Here is an 18,179-nt window from a genome sequence, read left to right as displayed (position 1 = left end):
TCTGTGCCCCCCCCCCTCACTCTAGGAGAGAAGCAAAGCAGGAGCAATCTGCTCATCCATAGCAAACCATTAACCATGGCTTACCATGATGTGTGAACACTTCTGTATCTTAGTAGTGGTGAAAATGGAGAGAAATAGCATATTAAGGATATTGCAAGCCAATTTTAAAAAATATATTCGAGCACTTCAAGTTTCTGATATAAAATTATTGACTTCAGGGAGCAGAAATGTAAAAGATAAAATAGCATAAAATGTTAGGTGGCAAACATATGAAACTAGAAAACTAAAAACCTTAGTGATTGGGTGTGTGTGTGAGAGAGAGAGAGAGAGGGGGGGGGATAGGTAAAAAAACAATGTGATGAATAAGGTAATCATTTCAGTCTTGCTAGCACTTTCTCTTTGTATCCTAACTGAAAGACAGAGCCAAAAAAATCTTAATTTACTCTTTAATTGGCTCATTCACCTTGACCTTCAACTAAATCCAACTGCAGTCATTGTAGTGCCAGTGCCAAAGGTGGCAGCCAGCCAAAAGTAAGTTCTTTCCAACCATATAGATGTAGTTATCCAATTTTCACAGACTGAGATATTCTTTACTGTTTTAGTGTTTGTATAACCTCTCAAACATTTCTAGTTAAACATGTTCTAAGTCATCTCTGGATTGTAATGAATTATAAATCTGAAAGCATTCATATATCAACATATCCAACTAGTATATATCCAATTAATAACTTAATATATCTAATTAATGATACAGGGTTTTTTTAAAAATAAATACACATATATCAAAGTTGTTACTCTAAAACTATGTCATTTGCTTTGGGGTTTCTTGCATGTATAATGAAACCTGCAGTTTCCCCCTCAATGCTACAAATCGTGTACCAGTACCATGACATCCTTGACATGTGTAGACATATTTTTTTAAAGACATGCTAGAATTTCGGTCTTACTGCTGATGTCACATTAATGTTAGCCTCAATCCTGCAGCAACTGTGTAACTATTGGGCAGTGAAAATATTATGGATAGAAGTAAGGACTATAATGCATAGGAGAGCAGTGCTGGCTAGAGAAATGGCTGATTACGGTACTTCCTAACACCCCTGCTTCAGGGGGAAAAATACTCAGGGGATGGAAAGAGTTAACAGAAATGCATGCAAACACTTTTAAATAACAGGAAGCTATATAAGTGTCTTTACAGAGGAGCAGATAACTAAATATAGGATATATGTAAGTAAAAGCATGAAAACCCTTTTAATACACCCAAATATCATGTAGGCTTGATCAGTAGGAGAGGCAGCAAGCAATTGTGCCTCATACTGATGTCAGCCCAGTCTGCATGTAATGTTTACTAGGATAGTAGTCCTCAAACTTTTCAGACCTGGGACTTATTTTTTCGCTCAACCATGGTTTGTGTCACATTTATTACTATATATTTGTTTGATGGTACTGTTGTTGCATCTACCTTAGTCACGGTCCCCATCCCTAGCTGAAGCCCAAAGTGTTAGGCAACATCCTGATACATCTTCCATCACTTTTGGTGATGTGATTTAACTGGCCAACTATGAAACAGCTGAGCCCTACTAGGCATGGAAATATATTACTATGAAAACTTAATAGGTGTTAAGATTGTGCTAATTACGTTCCTGTTAGAATACTGAATATGGTTGACTATGTTGCAAAGCTGGATTGTAGGAAAGTAGCCAAAGACAGCAGTTTCTGTGCCAACTGGGGATGGAGTGTGTGGTCAAATCCCAAGGTACAGTTATGACACCAGTTCTGAAAATCTTATGGTTGATCTTATGAGCTACTATGTTAACGTAACAGATTGTAGGAATTGGAAGTTTTCTTGTTATACTTGCCTTCTTGTGCCAAAATGTAGACCATCATGGGTCAATCTTTTATTTAATCAATTTACAAGAGAGAACTGATGATTTAAGGTCTGAAATAGTAATATTATCTACATTTTCAGTCAAAAGCTGAGAACTAAATGGATTGTATTCTCCCTATTCTGTGCATACACTAGGGCTGTTATATAAGTGTCTCTTCTTCACCATCTTTTTCTGTCATTTCCCCTTTATTTCCCCAAGTCCAGGTCTATTTCACATGATGGAAGGCAGCAAAATAGTCCCAGCACTCTAAAATTCATCAGTATGAGTCTCAACATATCAATTTTCAAGTAGAACAACTTTAAATACATTGCAGGCTTTTAGCTTTCCTAGAAAATAATACTTCTATTGTTTCCCAAGGAAACCCTAAGTACCCAAAATTACCACGCTTTTAACATACTGACATGTTGATGGCCTGATGCTTTTCCAAGCTCAGAGTCAGATTGACAGAAGTCAGAGTAGTTTAGAGGAACACTTAAAATATGGCATTTTACATTTGGAAAGAATTACTGCAGCGAAAAAAAATGACAAGGTGACTTTCTAATTCTCAAAGTTTGGCATGGAAGGAGAGAACAAAAATGAATTTAACTGACAAACGCTTTCATCTCTGATCCAGCTACAAAGAGCAATGTTAGGCCAACAATAGGGTTTGTGGTATATGCTTCATATTAACTACTCAGAGCAATGCTGACTGTATTTTTTTCTGGGTTTATCACTTGATCCACTGTTTTAGAGGCACACCTGTTTTAAAAGGACTAAATCCCAATCTCATAGCCTTCACAATGGATTTTATATTTTGGTTTGGGGCTTTCAGAAATATCTGACAAAGTGGTGACAAGTTTTTGACACAATGTGCTGATGCTTAAAGAAACACAACACAACAACATAATGTACAATATATATGTCACATGATGTTAGAAGGATCACACAGAGAAACCCCTTAAAGAAAACTTACTGCTGAACTGATGCACCTGCTTTCTTTTTAATTATGTAAAACTGCCACATCTTAGTCAATTGCATTTGTGCAAAAGTAGGAGGGAGCACAGACGACAAAAAATAATACATGAAAGCTGTTGAAACTGCTCTATAAAAACCAGCTCTTTAAAAATAGTTCTATCTTCAAAACTTTAATACGTTTCCATCTTCTTTTTCCCTGAGATAAAACTTTTTCGTCTTGCTTTTAATTTTATGCTGTTGCTTTTGTTGTCCAGCATTACTGTTTCAGGTAAAAGTGAAAGATGGGCACAGAGCTAAATTTTCCAGCCTAAATGCCTCCAAGAAAAAAACCAAAACATTTCTGTTGAACCTCTTTGGGGGTGCATAAACATGCATATGTGTAATAAATATCATATGGAACATAATACACTCCACATACTTTACCATGCACATTATATTTGTACTTTTGTAGTAACTGACTTTACATGTTACCAATATGAGAATAGAAACATGGGTTTTTAATGAAATAATTAAGGGTGGCTTTTTTTGTTGTTGTTTAACCTCTAGCTAGTGTAGTATGATGCCCTGAAATATTCACCTACAATATTCTATTTCCATCTAATATAATAATGACGCCTGTAAATTAAATATCAAATCTTGCTAAGGTCACGGCTTAGAAGCATGTTGTGGACAACTTATTTGAAAAGTTAAACTGTACATTGTATATAAATGAATTTATCTGTATCTATAAAAAACAGAATTTAAGAAATGCTTAACGGCAATTTAATTCCTGTACTCGTCTTACTGGCAGCCAATTGAAATGTTACTCCACCATATGGAGGCTGATAAATGCTTCCCTATGGTGGCACTTCTTCACAGCTGGGGATAACATTTGCAAGCACTTTTAGCACTTAACCTGTGTGTTCTTCCAATCCTGTGTACAGTTTCTCTGCCAGTATAGTTGCAGCGTGGGTGTTCAGCACTGCCATACAAACTACTTAACTGCTACAGCACATGGTATAAGGCAGGGCTTCCAAACACCCAGCACTGCCACAGAAGCATTTTAAGTAGCTTCCAGAGGGAGTGTGGCCACAGTTTTAATGGAATACCTTTTGCAAAGTAACAAACAGCATACATCTTAAATACACATCTGGAAGTAGAATTTTCAAAACAGAACAACACAAATAATGTTAGCCACAATAACACTCAGTAGGATTCAAAATATTTTTCTATTACAGTCATACCTCGGATTGCGAATGTGATCTGTGCGGGAGGCACATTCGCAACCCGCAGTCTTCGCAGCCTGAAGCGTCTTGTCTGTGCATGACGTCATTTTACGTTTTTGCGCATGTGCGAGCGCTGAAACCCAGAAATAACCCATTCTGGTACTTCCGGGTTCGGCGCGGTTCGCAACCTGAAAACGCGCAACCCGCAGCGTTTGTAACCCGAGGTATGACTGTATACTTCTATACCACTCTTCAGAAAGTCCAGTGCTGTTTCTATGGGTTCCAAAAAGTTTTCCATCTTGACACTTACCAGGCTGACACCTTATTTTGACTGTTTTAATCCTCGCTCTCCAATGAAAATGTTAATAAATGTTCATGAATGTTAAACAATGAATTAGCTTTTGTGCCAGGTACAGAAGATGAGCAATGCAATCCTAGGCATACTTACTCAGAAGTAAGTTCTACTATATGGGATTTTATTACCTAGTAAGTGTATTTAGGGACGCAGGTGGCGCTGTGGGTTAAAGCCTCAGCGCCTAGGACTTGCCGATCGAAAGGTCGGCGGTTCGAATCCCTGCGGCGGGGTGCGCTCCCGCTGCTCGGTCCCAGCGCCTGCCAACCTAGCAGTTCCAAAGCACCTCCAGGTGCAAGTAGATAAATAGGGACCGCTTACCAGCGGGAAGGTAAACGGCGTTTCCGTGTGCGGCTCTGGCTCGCCAGAGCAGCGATGTCACGCTGGCCACGTGACCCGGAAGTGTCTCCGGACAGCGCTGGCCCCTGGCCTCTTAAGTGAGATGGGCGCACAACCCCAGAGTCTGTCAAGACTGGCCCGTACGGGCAGGGGTACCTTTACCTTTACCTTTTAAGTGTATTTAGGATTAGAGTCTAATGTAGAAGAGGGATGCAGACTGCACAAATACTAGTTTGGTTCCTTTTAAAGGAAATTCACTCTCCACTAACAAATGCCATTATTCATTCATATTTTTCTCCCTTTTATTTGCCACACATGTATCTTGGGCAAAATTAAAGCTTTTTTGCTTGTATTTCTATACATAATCTTCAAACTCCCAGCAAAAAGACCTCTGTCAAAAGCAAAATGTATAGATATGTGCAGCTTGCAGCATGCACTCTAATTAATGGTTGCATGTTTAATAACTGAGACAGTGGCTTTTATGTAATCAAAGAATGAAGTTTGTAAATTATGTAGGTTATTTGATTTTTAGCAAACTTATGGCTGTCATTAGAATTATGGTGGAGGTGGAAAAGCCCATTCACTGCCAGATTGTCTTGATACAGTAGACTTAACATCTGAGGACACGTAAAAGATCAATACCAGGACCAGCCAATAGTACACGGAACAAGCTGATTCAGAAACAAAGACAATACGCAATCTAACAATGCAAGAGTATGGAGCAGCTAAATCAGTGCCATAGAGCATGACACGATGGAATAAGAACAAAAGTTAAAGAGGGGCTTTATGTATGTTGACTTTCAAAGTACCAATTATTGTGCAGAGAACAAAACCTGTAAAAAAGAAATAGTGGCTATACAGTATTCCAATTCACTAGCTATTCTGCCAGCTATTCTGCCTGCCCCATTCAACTCAGGATGTATAAAACTGAGAGAATTAGGTTGTAACAATACAAACTGGGCATGCTTCAGGGTTTTACAGTGAAGTATTTCGTAGCCCAAACTATTAAAAAAGCTTGGTATATATGCTAACAAATTTAGAAAACAACAGCCCTCCTATCTAATTAAAATTAGATTAGATTCTAAAACCTCCAGTGTCTTTAAGCAATGTATTTCTCTCACCCTACCCCCAAATAATTGAAGAAAGGGATTTTGGATGAGGGGCACGGCAGGGTGGAGTGAAGCAGTTGCACACTTCATGTGAGATTTTTTTGAAATATGGACTTACCTATGAAATAGGCCAGCAGGATGGCGAGCAAGATCGCAGCAGCAATCGCTGATAAAGCAGCACATTTCCAGCTACAGTACTTAGAGGGCTTTTTCAGCTTGAACGCATTTCTGGAAAAAGTATTTCTTGGTAGCAGTCTGGGAGGTGGTGTGTAAACTGTTCCTGAGGTCAAAGGGTATCCAGGGGAAGAACTGCTGAATAGAGGAGTTGTTCCAGAAGATGTCTTGAACAAGAAATGCCTGAAATGCAAACAAATGAAGCACAGTTAACAAATACAGGACAGACGAATAACTCAGCTGTTTTGGAATATGAAGTAAAATAGTGGCACAGCCGTTCAAGTGGGTGGTCATAACTACTCCTTGTGGAGCAAAATCCATAGTTTAACTATGTGCTGAGTGAAGAAGTACTTTCTGTCGTCTGTTCTGAACCTTCCAACATTCAGCTTCACTGGATGTAAATGAGTTCTAGTGTTATAAGACAGGGGGAAAAACTAGTCTCTATCCACTTTCTCCATACCATGAACAATTCTATATCCTTCAATCATGTCTTCTCTTATTCACATTTTCTCTAAATATAAAGCACCAAATGCTGTAACTTTTTCTCATAGGGGAGAGTCTCCATTCACTAGAACAGCCCAGTTGCTCTTTTCTGAACCATTTCTAGCTGTACAATGTCATTTTTGAGGCAAGGCGAAAAGTAGCGTACACCATTGGTTGTAATGAACAGAGTTCTGCTCAGGCCCATTTAAATTAACAAATATGGCTAGTCCAGGTTCATTAATCTGTGCAGAACTTAGCTGGATCCAACCCAGGATTCCAGGTGTGGCTGCACCATAGATTTGTATTATGGCATTATGATATTGGCAGTTTTATTTTCAATTCCTTACCTAATGATTCCTAGCATTGAATTTTTCACAGCTGCTGGATCTTGGGTCGGCATCTTAATTGAGTTATCCACTATAACTCAAATGTTTCATTCCTGGCAGTAACCACCAATCCAGACCTCATCAACATATATGTGAAATTAATATTTTTGATCCCAATGTGCATCACTCTACACTTACTTACATTGAATTATATTTGGCATTTTGCTGCTAATTCACCCAGTTTGGAGAAATCCTTTTTGGAACTCTCTGCAATCCCTTTTTGTTTTAACCACTCTGAAACATTTGGTACCACCAGAAAACCTGGCTACCTCAGTTCTCCCCTAATTCTAATTTGTCATCCAAATATCCAACCACCTCCCGGGCCAGTCTCCTGCTACTAATGTATTTAAAGAATTTTTATTTGTTGGTCTTTATGTTCTTAGCAGTGTGCTTCTCAAATTCTTTTCTAGCATTCCTTATTGTCTATGCTATGGAAATAGCAGTACTCACAGAGAATTAGGTGATAGGAACCTTGGTGATAGGAACCTTTCCAAAAACAAAAACACCAAATAGAAGGCCAACCAGAAAACAGAATATTATCGTGCCATTCAGGAAAAAATCCTAACATTATAACAGAAGAAAAAAAAAACCACCACCACCAACAATAATAGAAGTAGTTGTGAGATATAAAGAGAGCTTCATGACTGACATATTGTCATTTCACCTTAAGAGACCTAAATAAATTTGCATGCAAAACCGGTAGAATTGATTCTAAATAAGCCTTTGTCAAGGCAACAGTTTCCTGGGCACACTGACTGATTCTAGGAAGAGCCAGAGTTCAGTAATAGACAACGTCCCAAGTTTAATTCCAGTTAAAAGCAGAGGATAGCAGTTATGTGAATAGCCTCTGCCTGAGGCCCCAGAGACCTGTTGCCAGTCACAGGAGACAATACTGAGCAGGGTGGACAATTAGGCTGCCCTGGAATAAGACAGTATCCTAAGTTCCTATGAATGAAGGCCACAGTCACTTCATTCTTTTAAATATCCCCACCCTCATTTTAAAAAGCTGTATATACTATATTTTTCGCTCCATAAGACACACTTTTTCCTCTTAAAATCTAAGGGGAAATGTCTGTGCATCTTATGGAGTGAATGTGTGGTCCCTGGGGCTGGGGGGGGGACCTGGGCTTCCCCCGCCAGCCCCGACCTGCTCTTTGGGGCTGGCGAAGGGGGAAAGTGCTTCCCCGACCTGCTTTTGGGGGCTGGGGGTGGGGAAAACCCGGGCTTCCCCCGCCAGCTCCAACAAGCTCCTGAGCAGCTCTGGGGTAGCCCGCGAAGCCTCCACAGGGCAGCAGGGAGCCTTCATCCTGCTGCCCTGGGGAGGCTGTGTGCGGCTATCCCTGGCTTTTGCGGGAAGTGGGGGAAGGGACAGAGCGAGGCTCTCTCACTTCCCACCTCCCGTAAAAGCCCCTAAGAGCCGCATATTTTTTTTATTGAATTCTCCCCCAAAAAAGCCTTATGGTCAGGTGCGCCTTATGGAGCGAAAAATATGGTAGTCCACATAATTGACCTTGCATCACTCTTAAACTTAGCTGACTTTTGCATAATTAATAGCATAATTAATAGCAGACTAAATACAGTAACAGAACTGCTGATTTGGTTGATACAGGTTTAAGAACGTGTATTTATTAATTATTGGAATTAAATTAAATACAGTAACACAGCTGTTGTTCTAGGTGATACTGATGTGAAAGAAACACTCTTGATATACTAATTAGAACTGGCACTTAAAAGAAAATTGTTTCACACATGATTTTCAAGCATTACCCAGGGGTTGCTGTCAGCATTAGATGCCAGTAAAAGTTGCAGTTATCCTAAAATAGATATTAATAGCCCTGGAGTTTCAACTAGTAACTATTTGATTAAGGTTTGCTTTACTTATTGCTATACTGGGAGGGCAGAGGAAGTGAGAAAACATAATGCTGTAAGATCCATTAGATGATGTGTAGGATCCATAAATGCAATTAGGCTATATACGTAATTTCTTCTTAATGTAGATGCCTAACCCTATTTTACTGACAGCCCTGCTATTAGGTATGGTGACATATCCTGCTTCAGGGACAAAATTTGAAGATACTGTGTTGTCCATTATATCTTGCGTGTATGTGTGGATTTCCTAGGTTAAATAAAAACTGTCTCTGTGTTATTTCCACTATTTACCCATCATTCATGGGAACAGGCATACCTGTTGAAGCCACAACAGATGCAAAGCACATGTTCATATTTTCTGACTGTATTCTTAATATGTTTTAACCTGTTCTGGGAGTCATTTTGGTTGATCACATTACATAGTTCAATTGTACTGGAATTTCTAGGGAAATTAGATTTGACTTACAGATACCAAAAGCTCTACTGTTTAACAAATGAATGTGCACTCTCTCTACATACGTGCATGATACTACATAACTTTCATGCAAGGGATACCTTCCACAGAAGGCTATTCACATATAAAACCCCTTAAGAAGAAACAGGAGTCATGCAGAAATGGTGCTTTGCTCCTTAAGACTAGGAGGTGGTTCACACATTCAACTACAGCTCATCAGCTGTACTATAATCAAGTAATGTCCACACATGTGGGAACCAGCTAGAGCCTAAAAACATGGAAGGATCTGAATGTACAAGGAGAAAAAGAAAAGAATAGAAAAAAGGCAAATATTTTCACATTGTTTATGAACATTACCAGTCCTTGGAACAACGATATCTGTTCTTTGTTTCCTGAGCATTGAGATTAATCCATTCCTTTTCTTAAAAAAAAGCAGTGTCTGTGGCATATGATACTTAGCACTATAGATAGAAAGGTTGGTTATGGAGGATGTCAGATTAGAAGTCATAATGAAAGACAGGAAAGAAGAGAATCTGTGTAATAGCACACTGGAAAAGAATACTAAGCATGAGTCATGTCTAGAAAGTGAGGAGTGCACACGGGGAGCTAGCAGAACTCTTTGTGCTCCTGAAGCTGTAATTTTCTAGGACAGCAGCTTCTTCTTTGTGGAAGGGAGATTGCAGTGATATCTTAAGTATCTCACCAAAAATATAGTTAACAGCTTATTAATCACGCTTCCATTTGTAACAGTCTCTCTAGAAATAAGCAGCAACATACAGCCATTTGCAAGTGGGCTAGAAAATAAATATAAGTTTACAGGAGAATAGTCATAATCAGAACAAAAGGCTAAAGAGCACAACCTTCTTAGGATTACATTGAGGGTTAGGAATGGAAGCAAAGCTACTATTCTTTTAGAATAGTATTGACAGACTCTGATTTCAATAAAGATAAAACCTTTTAAATACACTCCTATTTCTACCATACTGGTATTGCTTTGCTTCCCCTCGCCAGCAGGAGCTTCATAGCACTGAGCTGATGCCTGATACAAAATGCTGACTCCTGGGATAACCATGGTGTGCCATTCATGAACCCACCATCTGAAGTGTGCCTTCCCTCTCTATCTTCCCCAGTCTGTCATTCCCCCCCCCCCACCAATTCCCAGGTGGGAGTGGGAAGAAGGCAAATTAGACATCACTTCCAACTTTAGCAGGACTGTCACCTCTCCTACAATGCCTCTATTAGCAAAGGCCCAGTGGGAGAGATCCTGACGACTTTTTTATTGTGATTTTACTCCTGCACTAGGGGTAGCCAACATGGTGCCTTCCATATGTTGTTGGACTATAACTCCTATGATCCTCAGCCAACGAGGCCAAGGAACAGAGATGATGGGAGTAATAGTCCAACAACACCTGTAGAGCACCACATTGGTTACCCCTGTCCTACACTGTATTTTAAGAGCTTCCCATAAGAAGATGAAAAGTCAGTAGGGGGTGGACAGATGAGCAAGGTTACCAAGACGTCCAAAGAAGAAATCACAAGACCCTCTGATAAAGGAGATGATCAAACTCCCTCAGGTGAGCAGTTCATTATACACAGTGGGATTTCAAAACAACTTTCAAACCTGGGTGTCTCTCTTGCCTTTGAAAGATGACCATCTGTCATGGATAGTTGTGATTCCTGCATGGCAGGGAGTTGGACTAGATGACCCTTGGGGTCCCTTCCAATTCTACAATTCTATGATAAGGGCCTGGTTTGCTCAACAAAATAAGCCAAACTATGGCTCACCAGGAATGTGGCAACATGTGGGCTTTTGGAGAGCAGATTGCAAGCATTTTGCTCCTCCTGAGTCCTTTTTTTCTTCTATGCCATACTGAGTTGAGCTGAGCATACTGTCCAAAAACTGGGCTTGCGGTTATGCTCTCTCCTTGTGAACCCCAAGAACAAAGCTTAACCACAGCTTGGGGTTAGTGAGGAAAGAGCTTAAATCACAAGCTGGGGTTTAGCTCAGTGTGGCAAGGGAGGAAAAAGAACCACGGGGAACAAAGTATTTATGAGCATCTTCCCAGAAGCTCATACCAATAAGGTGCTACTGGGAGGATTTTTTTTTTTAATTTTGTTTCGACTATGGCAGACTATGGCTACCTACCTGTAACTAGAAGTTTGTGCAGGTCCTGCTAACTCATAGCATGGATGAGTGTGTCAAGTGAGCCAAGTCAGCAGGGAACAAACTAAACTTCCAAAATAAAAGCACAGTGCCTGGGTAAAAACACTGATCTACTTGAAGACATCAATATCAAATCTGAATTAAAAAATGCTACTAATGCTACATCTTTATTGGACTATGCAATATTCAGATTAAATAATAATAATAATTTATTATTTGTACCCCGCCCATCTGGCTAGGTTTCCCCAGCCACTCTGGGCAGCTTCCACAAAGACCAAAAATACACTAATATGTCATACATTAAAAACTTCCCTGAACAGGTCTGCCTTAAGATGTCTTCTGAATGTCAGGTACTTGTTTATCTCTTTGAGATCTGATAGGAGGGTGTTCCACAGGGCGGACGCACAACAGGAGCGGAAGTTAACCTAGAACAAGATCCTAGAAAATGGGACACAAATTCTAAGTCCCTATGACCAAATAAAAAATGTCTATTTAGGGCATTGTCACAGACAGACAGGCGCCAAGTGAAACTGATACACTAGCTGCCCAAGTCCACATGGATGTAGGTAACAAAAAGTGCACATCTTCATGGGTAAAGATTACACACATGCCTATCTTACACGTGTGTGTGTGTCTGTGTACTGGGAATCCACTACTGGCAATAGATTCCCAAGATATATTTACATTATAAAATATATGATCCTAACTCATAATGCTGTATGCTCTTCCTCCAAGGAAAATGTAAGAAAAATGTCATGTGTGAAGCAGCTTGAATTCAGTAATTAAAGAATGAAACAGAGGATTAGAATTCTATTTCAAGTGTATGTCTCCAGATAGATAAGCATATGCACAGATAAGCTGTAAGTACAAACATATGGAGAGGCATCTCCTTTGTCCACACAAACATATGCCCATGGTCACAGATAGGCACAACTTGCTGTTTCAGTATGTTTGCTGGCCTACAGCATATAATCAATATTCAAGTAACTGTTCATGGTTTGGTAGCCAAGGAAATGCCATTAGGTAGGGAAACAATGATTTAGAATCAACACATATACATTGTGGCACTTAATACCTACTCAAGCACATTCTGAAGCCTTTCAGGAGCAAACATGTTTCTAGCACAGCTTTATCTAAAACGTGGCACACCAGTCTTCCAACGGTTAATGTTTTTTTTAAAAAAATGCTAGTTCCTTAGGCCACAGAGGCAAAGCTTTTTTAAAAAATAAACATAAAAAAATGCAAGTGTTAAGTCAGGCTGTCAAGTGCGGTGCCTTAAGTTCCAGAATAGCTTGTCACTGCCATCTTGGTACTCTTAACACAGACACATTTGGACACGCAGAAACACAGTGCTTGAAAGTTGCCTGACAGGAAAGTAGAATGTTAGACTAAAAGGCAGGTGCCAGTTTTTAGGCAACTCATTCTGTCAAAGCATTAAGCTGAGCCTAAAGGGACATATGTGTGCTGAGAAAATATCTTAAATCAGGTAGAGGAACAATAGAATTGCTGCTGTAGCATCACATGTCTACGGTAAATAAGTGGTAGCACCTTGCGGGGAACTAGTTCATTTTCTACAGCTGAGATGCTATTTTCCTTGTAACAGGGAAATGCTGACACTTGCACTCCTGTGTCATTTCATAGGTCTATAGGGGAATGGCCTTCACCTAGTCAGAGATCAAAAAGTTTGATTTTGCCTCAAGGAAGGCACATGTACATTGCCACATTGTGGGGTTTGAGAAATCAATGAAGACAGACACTTGCTTTTCCAATTGGTAACACAACATAACACATGCTCGTCTTTTTATTATTATATCTATTTATACCTCACCTTTTCTCTGACATGGATTCAAGACAGCTTACATATAAAAATAGGAAGAGCTAAAAACATAGAAAAAAATTAAGAAACAATTAAACATTGATATCTATTGATCTATCTATCTATCATCTAACTAACTAACTAACTAACTAACTAACTAACTAACTAACTAACTATCAACTACATATATCAGTGCTTTCCAAACTTTTCATGTTGGTGACACACTTTTTAGACATGCATCATTTCACAACACAAAAATTAAGTTTTACTAGCAAACCGGAGGCACTCTTCAGGGGTGGAATGTGCCTGTAAGCCGCCCAGGGTGGGTGTATGTGTGCACCCAACCCCCTTTGCAGCTGGGGCAACACCAGCCCCAAGCAGCATTGCTCCTCGCGCCACCATCCCTGGATCTGAGCCGTGTAAGGTTGCTTGGGCAGAATGGTGTGGAGACGCAACAGCCATGCACCCCAATCGAAGGGCACATGATTGCCACATCCCCACACTGCCCTCTCTGAGCAGCCTTGCAAGGCTTGGCTCTGGGGAGGGCAGCGCGGGAAGGGCGTAAGCATGCACCCCTCAATCCCAGCCTGGGATCGTACGGCTGCCGCATCCCCAGCAGCCTTGCAACTTGGATTGCAGCCTCAGTGCCTGCTTTTGTGCTGATAAAGCACAGTTGTATGTTTCGTGTTGTTTTACTTGCTGCAAACCTGGAAATAAGTTGTCCTTGTTCTCTTTCTCTTTGTTTCTCTCTCTGTCTGGTGAGGTGTTCCAAGGGTTAAACTAGAGATTGTCCCATTGGCTAGAGAGGCCCAAAACTCCTGGAGAGACTATTTTGTGTGTGAGGGGGCATTTAAATACTACACTATTCTGCTCTAGCCACCCTGGGGAGAAAATAAAATGGCTTTGGGATCTTCCGGGAGTAGTGTTGGTGGAGGTTGGTGCATTTGGAGGAAAGGTGAGTAAATAACTGCGAAAAAGGATGATTTGTTGCTGCTTTTCAGAGACTAGAGTGGGGGGAACTGGACTTCAAGCGAGGATGCAGATCAGGAATCCCATTTCTTTGCAACCATCAAGTTCAGCCTGGGAGCAAGGCATTTGCAAAAAAAAAAGCATTAAAAGGGTTCAGAACTGTCAGATCTTTAAATCCACCCCCTGTAGGTGTTTGCTTTTAAATGGTGGTGTTGATCTGCAGGAATCAAGCCCACTGGAGCTGCCATGGTGATCAGCACAGATCACCTGCCTATTTGCTGTGCACAGAAATGTGTGCAGGGCAAGGCTGTGATGCTGAATAAACGGGCTCTCCTGAATAAACAGACTCTCCGGGCAGGAGCGCCTGTACACCCCTGGCACTGACCCCTCCTTGTGCGCCAGAACCCACCCACCCAACACGCACAGACCCCTGACAGGCCACAGCCGAAGAAGGCGCAGCAAGTGGAGCATGCGCTGTGGTGCAGCTGGTGGGGACAGGCAGGCTGGGCAGAAAAGGAGTGTGCTGCCCCGCAACCCAAGAGGCTTCAGTCGCTTCAGTGGAGGCAGAATTCTCCTCAGGTAAAAAGACTGGAAATCAACTGGTTGATCCAGCGTGGCACAACACACTTCCGCACACAGTTTGGAAAATCTCTAATCTATATGATACGGATGGTTACCATAAAAACAGCATGGCACCAGCCCTTCAATAAAAGCAGTCCAAAAGTGTGTTGGAACAAGAAAGTCTTCACCTGCTGGCAGAAGGACAGTTTCTGTAGGAAGAGAGTTCCTAAGTCTGGGAGCAGCCACCAAGAAGGCCCTCTCCCACTTCCCTAGCAAGTGTGCCTATGAGGGTGACAGGACCAAGAGAAGGGTATTGCTTGGTTCATGTGTGCACTAATATAAATAGGAATAAAATGGTCTAAGGATGTTGTACTATGAATCAAGCTGTCATTTACCTATACAGTGGTACCTCGGGTTAAGTACTTAATTCGTTCCGGAGGTCCATTCTTAACCTGTAACTGTTCTTAACCTGAAGCACCACTTTAGCTAATGGGGCCTCCTGCTGCTGCCGCGCTGCCGGAGCACAATTTCTGTTCTCATCCTGAAGCAAAGTTCTTAACCTGAAGCACTATTTCTGGGTTAGCGGAGTCTGTAACCTGAAGCGTATGTAACCTGAAGTGTATGTAACCTGAGGTACCACTGTATACAATTGCCTACTTGACATTTCTAGGGTATATTTAAGATCATGTTAATCTTGTGCCCAGAATTAACCTTTTCGAAAGAACCTAGATGTGATCTTCCTTACAGCACACTTTCTGCTCCTGTAGTGTGATGAAACAGAATGTGGTGAAAGCTCTGGATTGCTGTCAGATATGTGCATATGGATGAGTACAATATAAAATGAACTGTCCTGAGAAGTATTTTGGGAGAGAATGCAATGAGCCAGCAGGCATGCATGTGTACCTACACTGAGTAGAAGAAGAACTTTCCAACTGTGTGTTGCAGGCACAAAAATAACATTAAGCTCCAGGCAATTCTCTTTGAGCTTCTACATCTGAAGGAGGAAGATTATTTTTTTAAATGAGCTGTCAGACGCCTTCTGACCTCACAGGGCTTCTTGCCGATAGTTATAATGTCCCAGCATACCACGCATTTGTTATTAACAGTATCAATAAAGCTAATATCACGTTGCCCTTCAGTGGAGGGTTGTGGGGTTTGTTTTGTTTGTTTGTTTTGTTTGAATGAGGAGAATATGAAAGCTACTCATGTTAATTAATGAGTTAAGCCTCATAACCTCCCCCGAGAGAAGGGCAGACTCTCAAGCTTGTTTAAATCTCCAGAAGGACATGCCTTTTCTGATTGTCAAAAAAATAATAATATCACATTAAATAAGACATTCCACCTCTAAAATATTATTACATTTTAAAGCTTGTCATTAAGGGCCATCACCAGCCAGTTAATACAGAAATAATATGATTGCCACCACCTACTCCTTCTCAAAAACAGGGTTCGTAGACTCAGAATCAGAGTGCAAGCAAAAAAACACACATACGTAAAATATTTCTATCCTGCTCTCAGCAGAAAACTAAGTATTCAGGTATTAAGTCCACTGCTGCAGAAAGTCATTCAATGGAAAGTGGAGACATACTGGCAAGCCTCATCCCCTCCAGTGTGATATAAGACTATAAGAAGAGCCTGCTGGATGAGGCCAGGGTCCCATCTAGTCCCATATCCTGATCTCACAGAGGCAAACCAGATGCTTATGGGAAGCCCACAAACAGCATCTGAGCACAACAGCATTCTCTCCAGTGGTTTTCAGGAACTAGTATTTAGAACCACACCATCTCCAACTGTGGAGGTAGAATGTATCTATCAGGGTCAGTAGCCACGGATAGCCTTATCCTCCATGAATTTGTCTTTTAGAGCTATCTATCATTGCTTCTTGTGGGAGTGAATTTTACAGTTTAGGTGTTATGTAAAGTATTTTATTTCATCTGTCCTGAACCTTCCAACATTCACCTTCACTGGATGGCAGTGAGTGCAAGTGTTATAAGACAGGGAGAGAAAATTGTCTCTATCCACTTTCTCCATACCGTGAGTAATTCTATACACTTCTATCATGTCTCCTCTTATTCACATTTTCTTTAAACTAAAAAGTCCCAAATGCTATAACCTTTCCTCATAGGAGAATTTATCCATCCCCTTGATCAGTCTGGTTGCCCTTTTCTGAAGCTTTCCCCACTGTGCAATATTATTTTTAAGGTGGAGAGACCAGAACCGTATGCAGCATTCCAAATATGGTTGCACCATATATTTATGAAATCATGATACTTGCCATTTTAATTTTAATTTCTTTCCTAATGATCCCTTGCATGGAATTTGTCTTTTTCAAATTGGCTGTACACTGGGTTCCTTAGGGTTCAAAATCATGTGTGAAGGCCCTATGAGTAGAGGAAGCTCCTCATTCACAAATTTAGCCTCCAGCCCATGCAGCGCTATAAAAAAAGGGGCAGGACTTAACAGTGCACTTCCTCTGTTCATTGTGCAATTGTCTTCACATGAGTAAAATGAATATCCAAATAGGGCTATAGTTGCAATTTTCAAAATCACAAGCCTCCCTCACACCATTGTACACATTGACTAGGGTTATGATTTAAGCATATTTTATTCATTTGTTATCTTGGTAATATTCCTCCAAGGAATATTTTCCATCACTATTTTACCCTCACAACAAGCTTGTAATGAAGATTGAGAAAGATGAGAAATATTCACTGGCCCAAATCATTCAGTGAGCTTCATGGCTGAGAGGGAATTAGCCATAGAAGCCATAGAATCATAGAGCTGGAAGGGACCCAGAGGGCCATATAGTCCAGTTCCCTGCAATGCAGGAATCCTGTCTCTGGATGCGCTCAAACCACCAACTTTCTGGTTAGTAGCCAGACACACTGACACATTGTGTCATCATACAATGCAGGCTGCCAGGTTCCGCACCCTCACTGCCCCTTGACTGGACAGAATGAATAGAGCAACACAGTTTAAACTGGGTCAAATAACGCCACAACTTTACTGACTACAGATGTAAGAGGATTGACAATTACTTCTGACCCGCCTGATGGAAGTGAATCAGGGTCAAACCGGCAATGGGGGAGTCCTATGATTTACATCAAATAGAGGGACCCTTGCAGGGATCGCCGCCTTGAGCAGTGCTGTGGCCCAAGCCCTCACCTGGGAGTACGAAAAAGCCACTCCTCCCGGATCCCTTTAACGGGATACCCTATCATTTGGAGGGCGGGGCAGAGACTACAACTGAGTGCAGGGGGCCAGGGCAAGGAACCTTAAATGCGCTGGGAGCGGACCTGAGGGATGCCTATGTGCTTCGTCAGGCCTTCCCTCAAGGAGAACCCTGCCTCCAAGCCTGCCTGTTATTGGCCAAACTGCAGGCAGGCTTGGATCCACTTCCCAGCCGGTGAGGTCAGCATTAAGCCCCATCATCCAGAGGCAGAGGCAGATCCACTGGG

At 41.2% G+C, this 18,179-nt stretch overlaps 1 protein-coding gene across 20 annotated transcripts in view; it reads right to left on the bottom strand.

The window, feature by feature from the left end:
* Positions 1 to 18,179, bottom strand: part of TENM2 (teneurin transmembrane protein 2) — a 704,879-nt gene that overhangs the window by 187,748 nt on the left and 498,952 nt on the right. For all 20 annotated transcript variants that reach the window (XM_081899086.1, XM_081899100.1, XM_081899097.1 and 17 more), the window contains one exon: positions 5,964 to 6,202. In XM_081899086.1, the coding sequence (XP_081755212.1) occupies positions 5,964 to 6,202 (239 nt within the window). The remainder of the gene's footprint in view (positions 1 to 5,963; positions 6,203 to 18,179) is intronic.

Source organism: Podarcis melisellensis (assembly GCF_964234715.1).
Source record: "Podarcis melisellensis genome assembly, chromosome: 2".
NCBI lineage: Eukaryota > Metazoa > Chordata > Lepidosauria > Squamata > Lacertidae > Podarcis > Podarcis melisellensis.
Note: the sequence above shows the minus strand (reverse complement) of the source record. Positions and strands in the feature narration are given on the sequence as shown.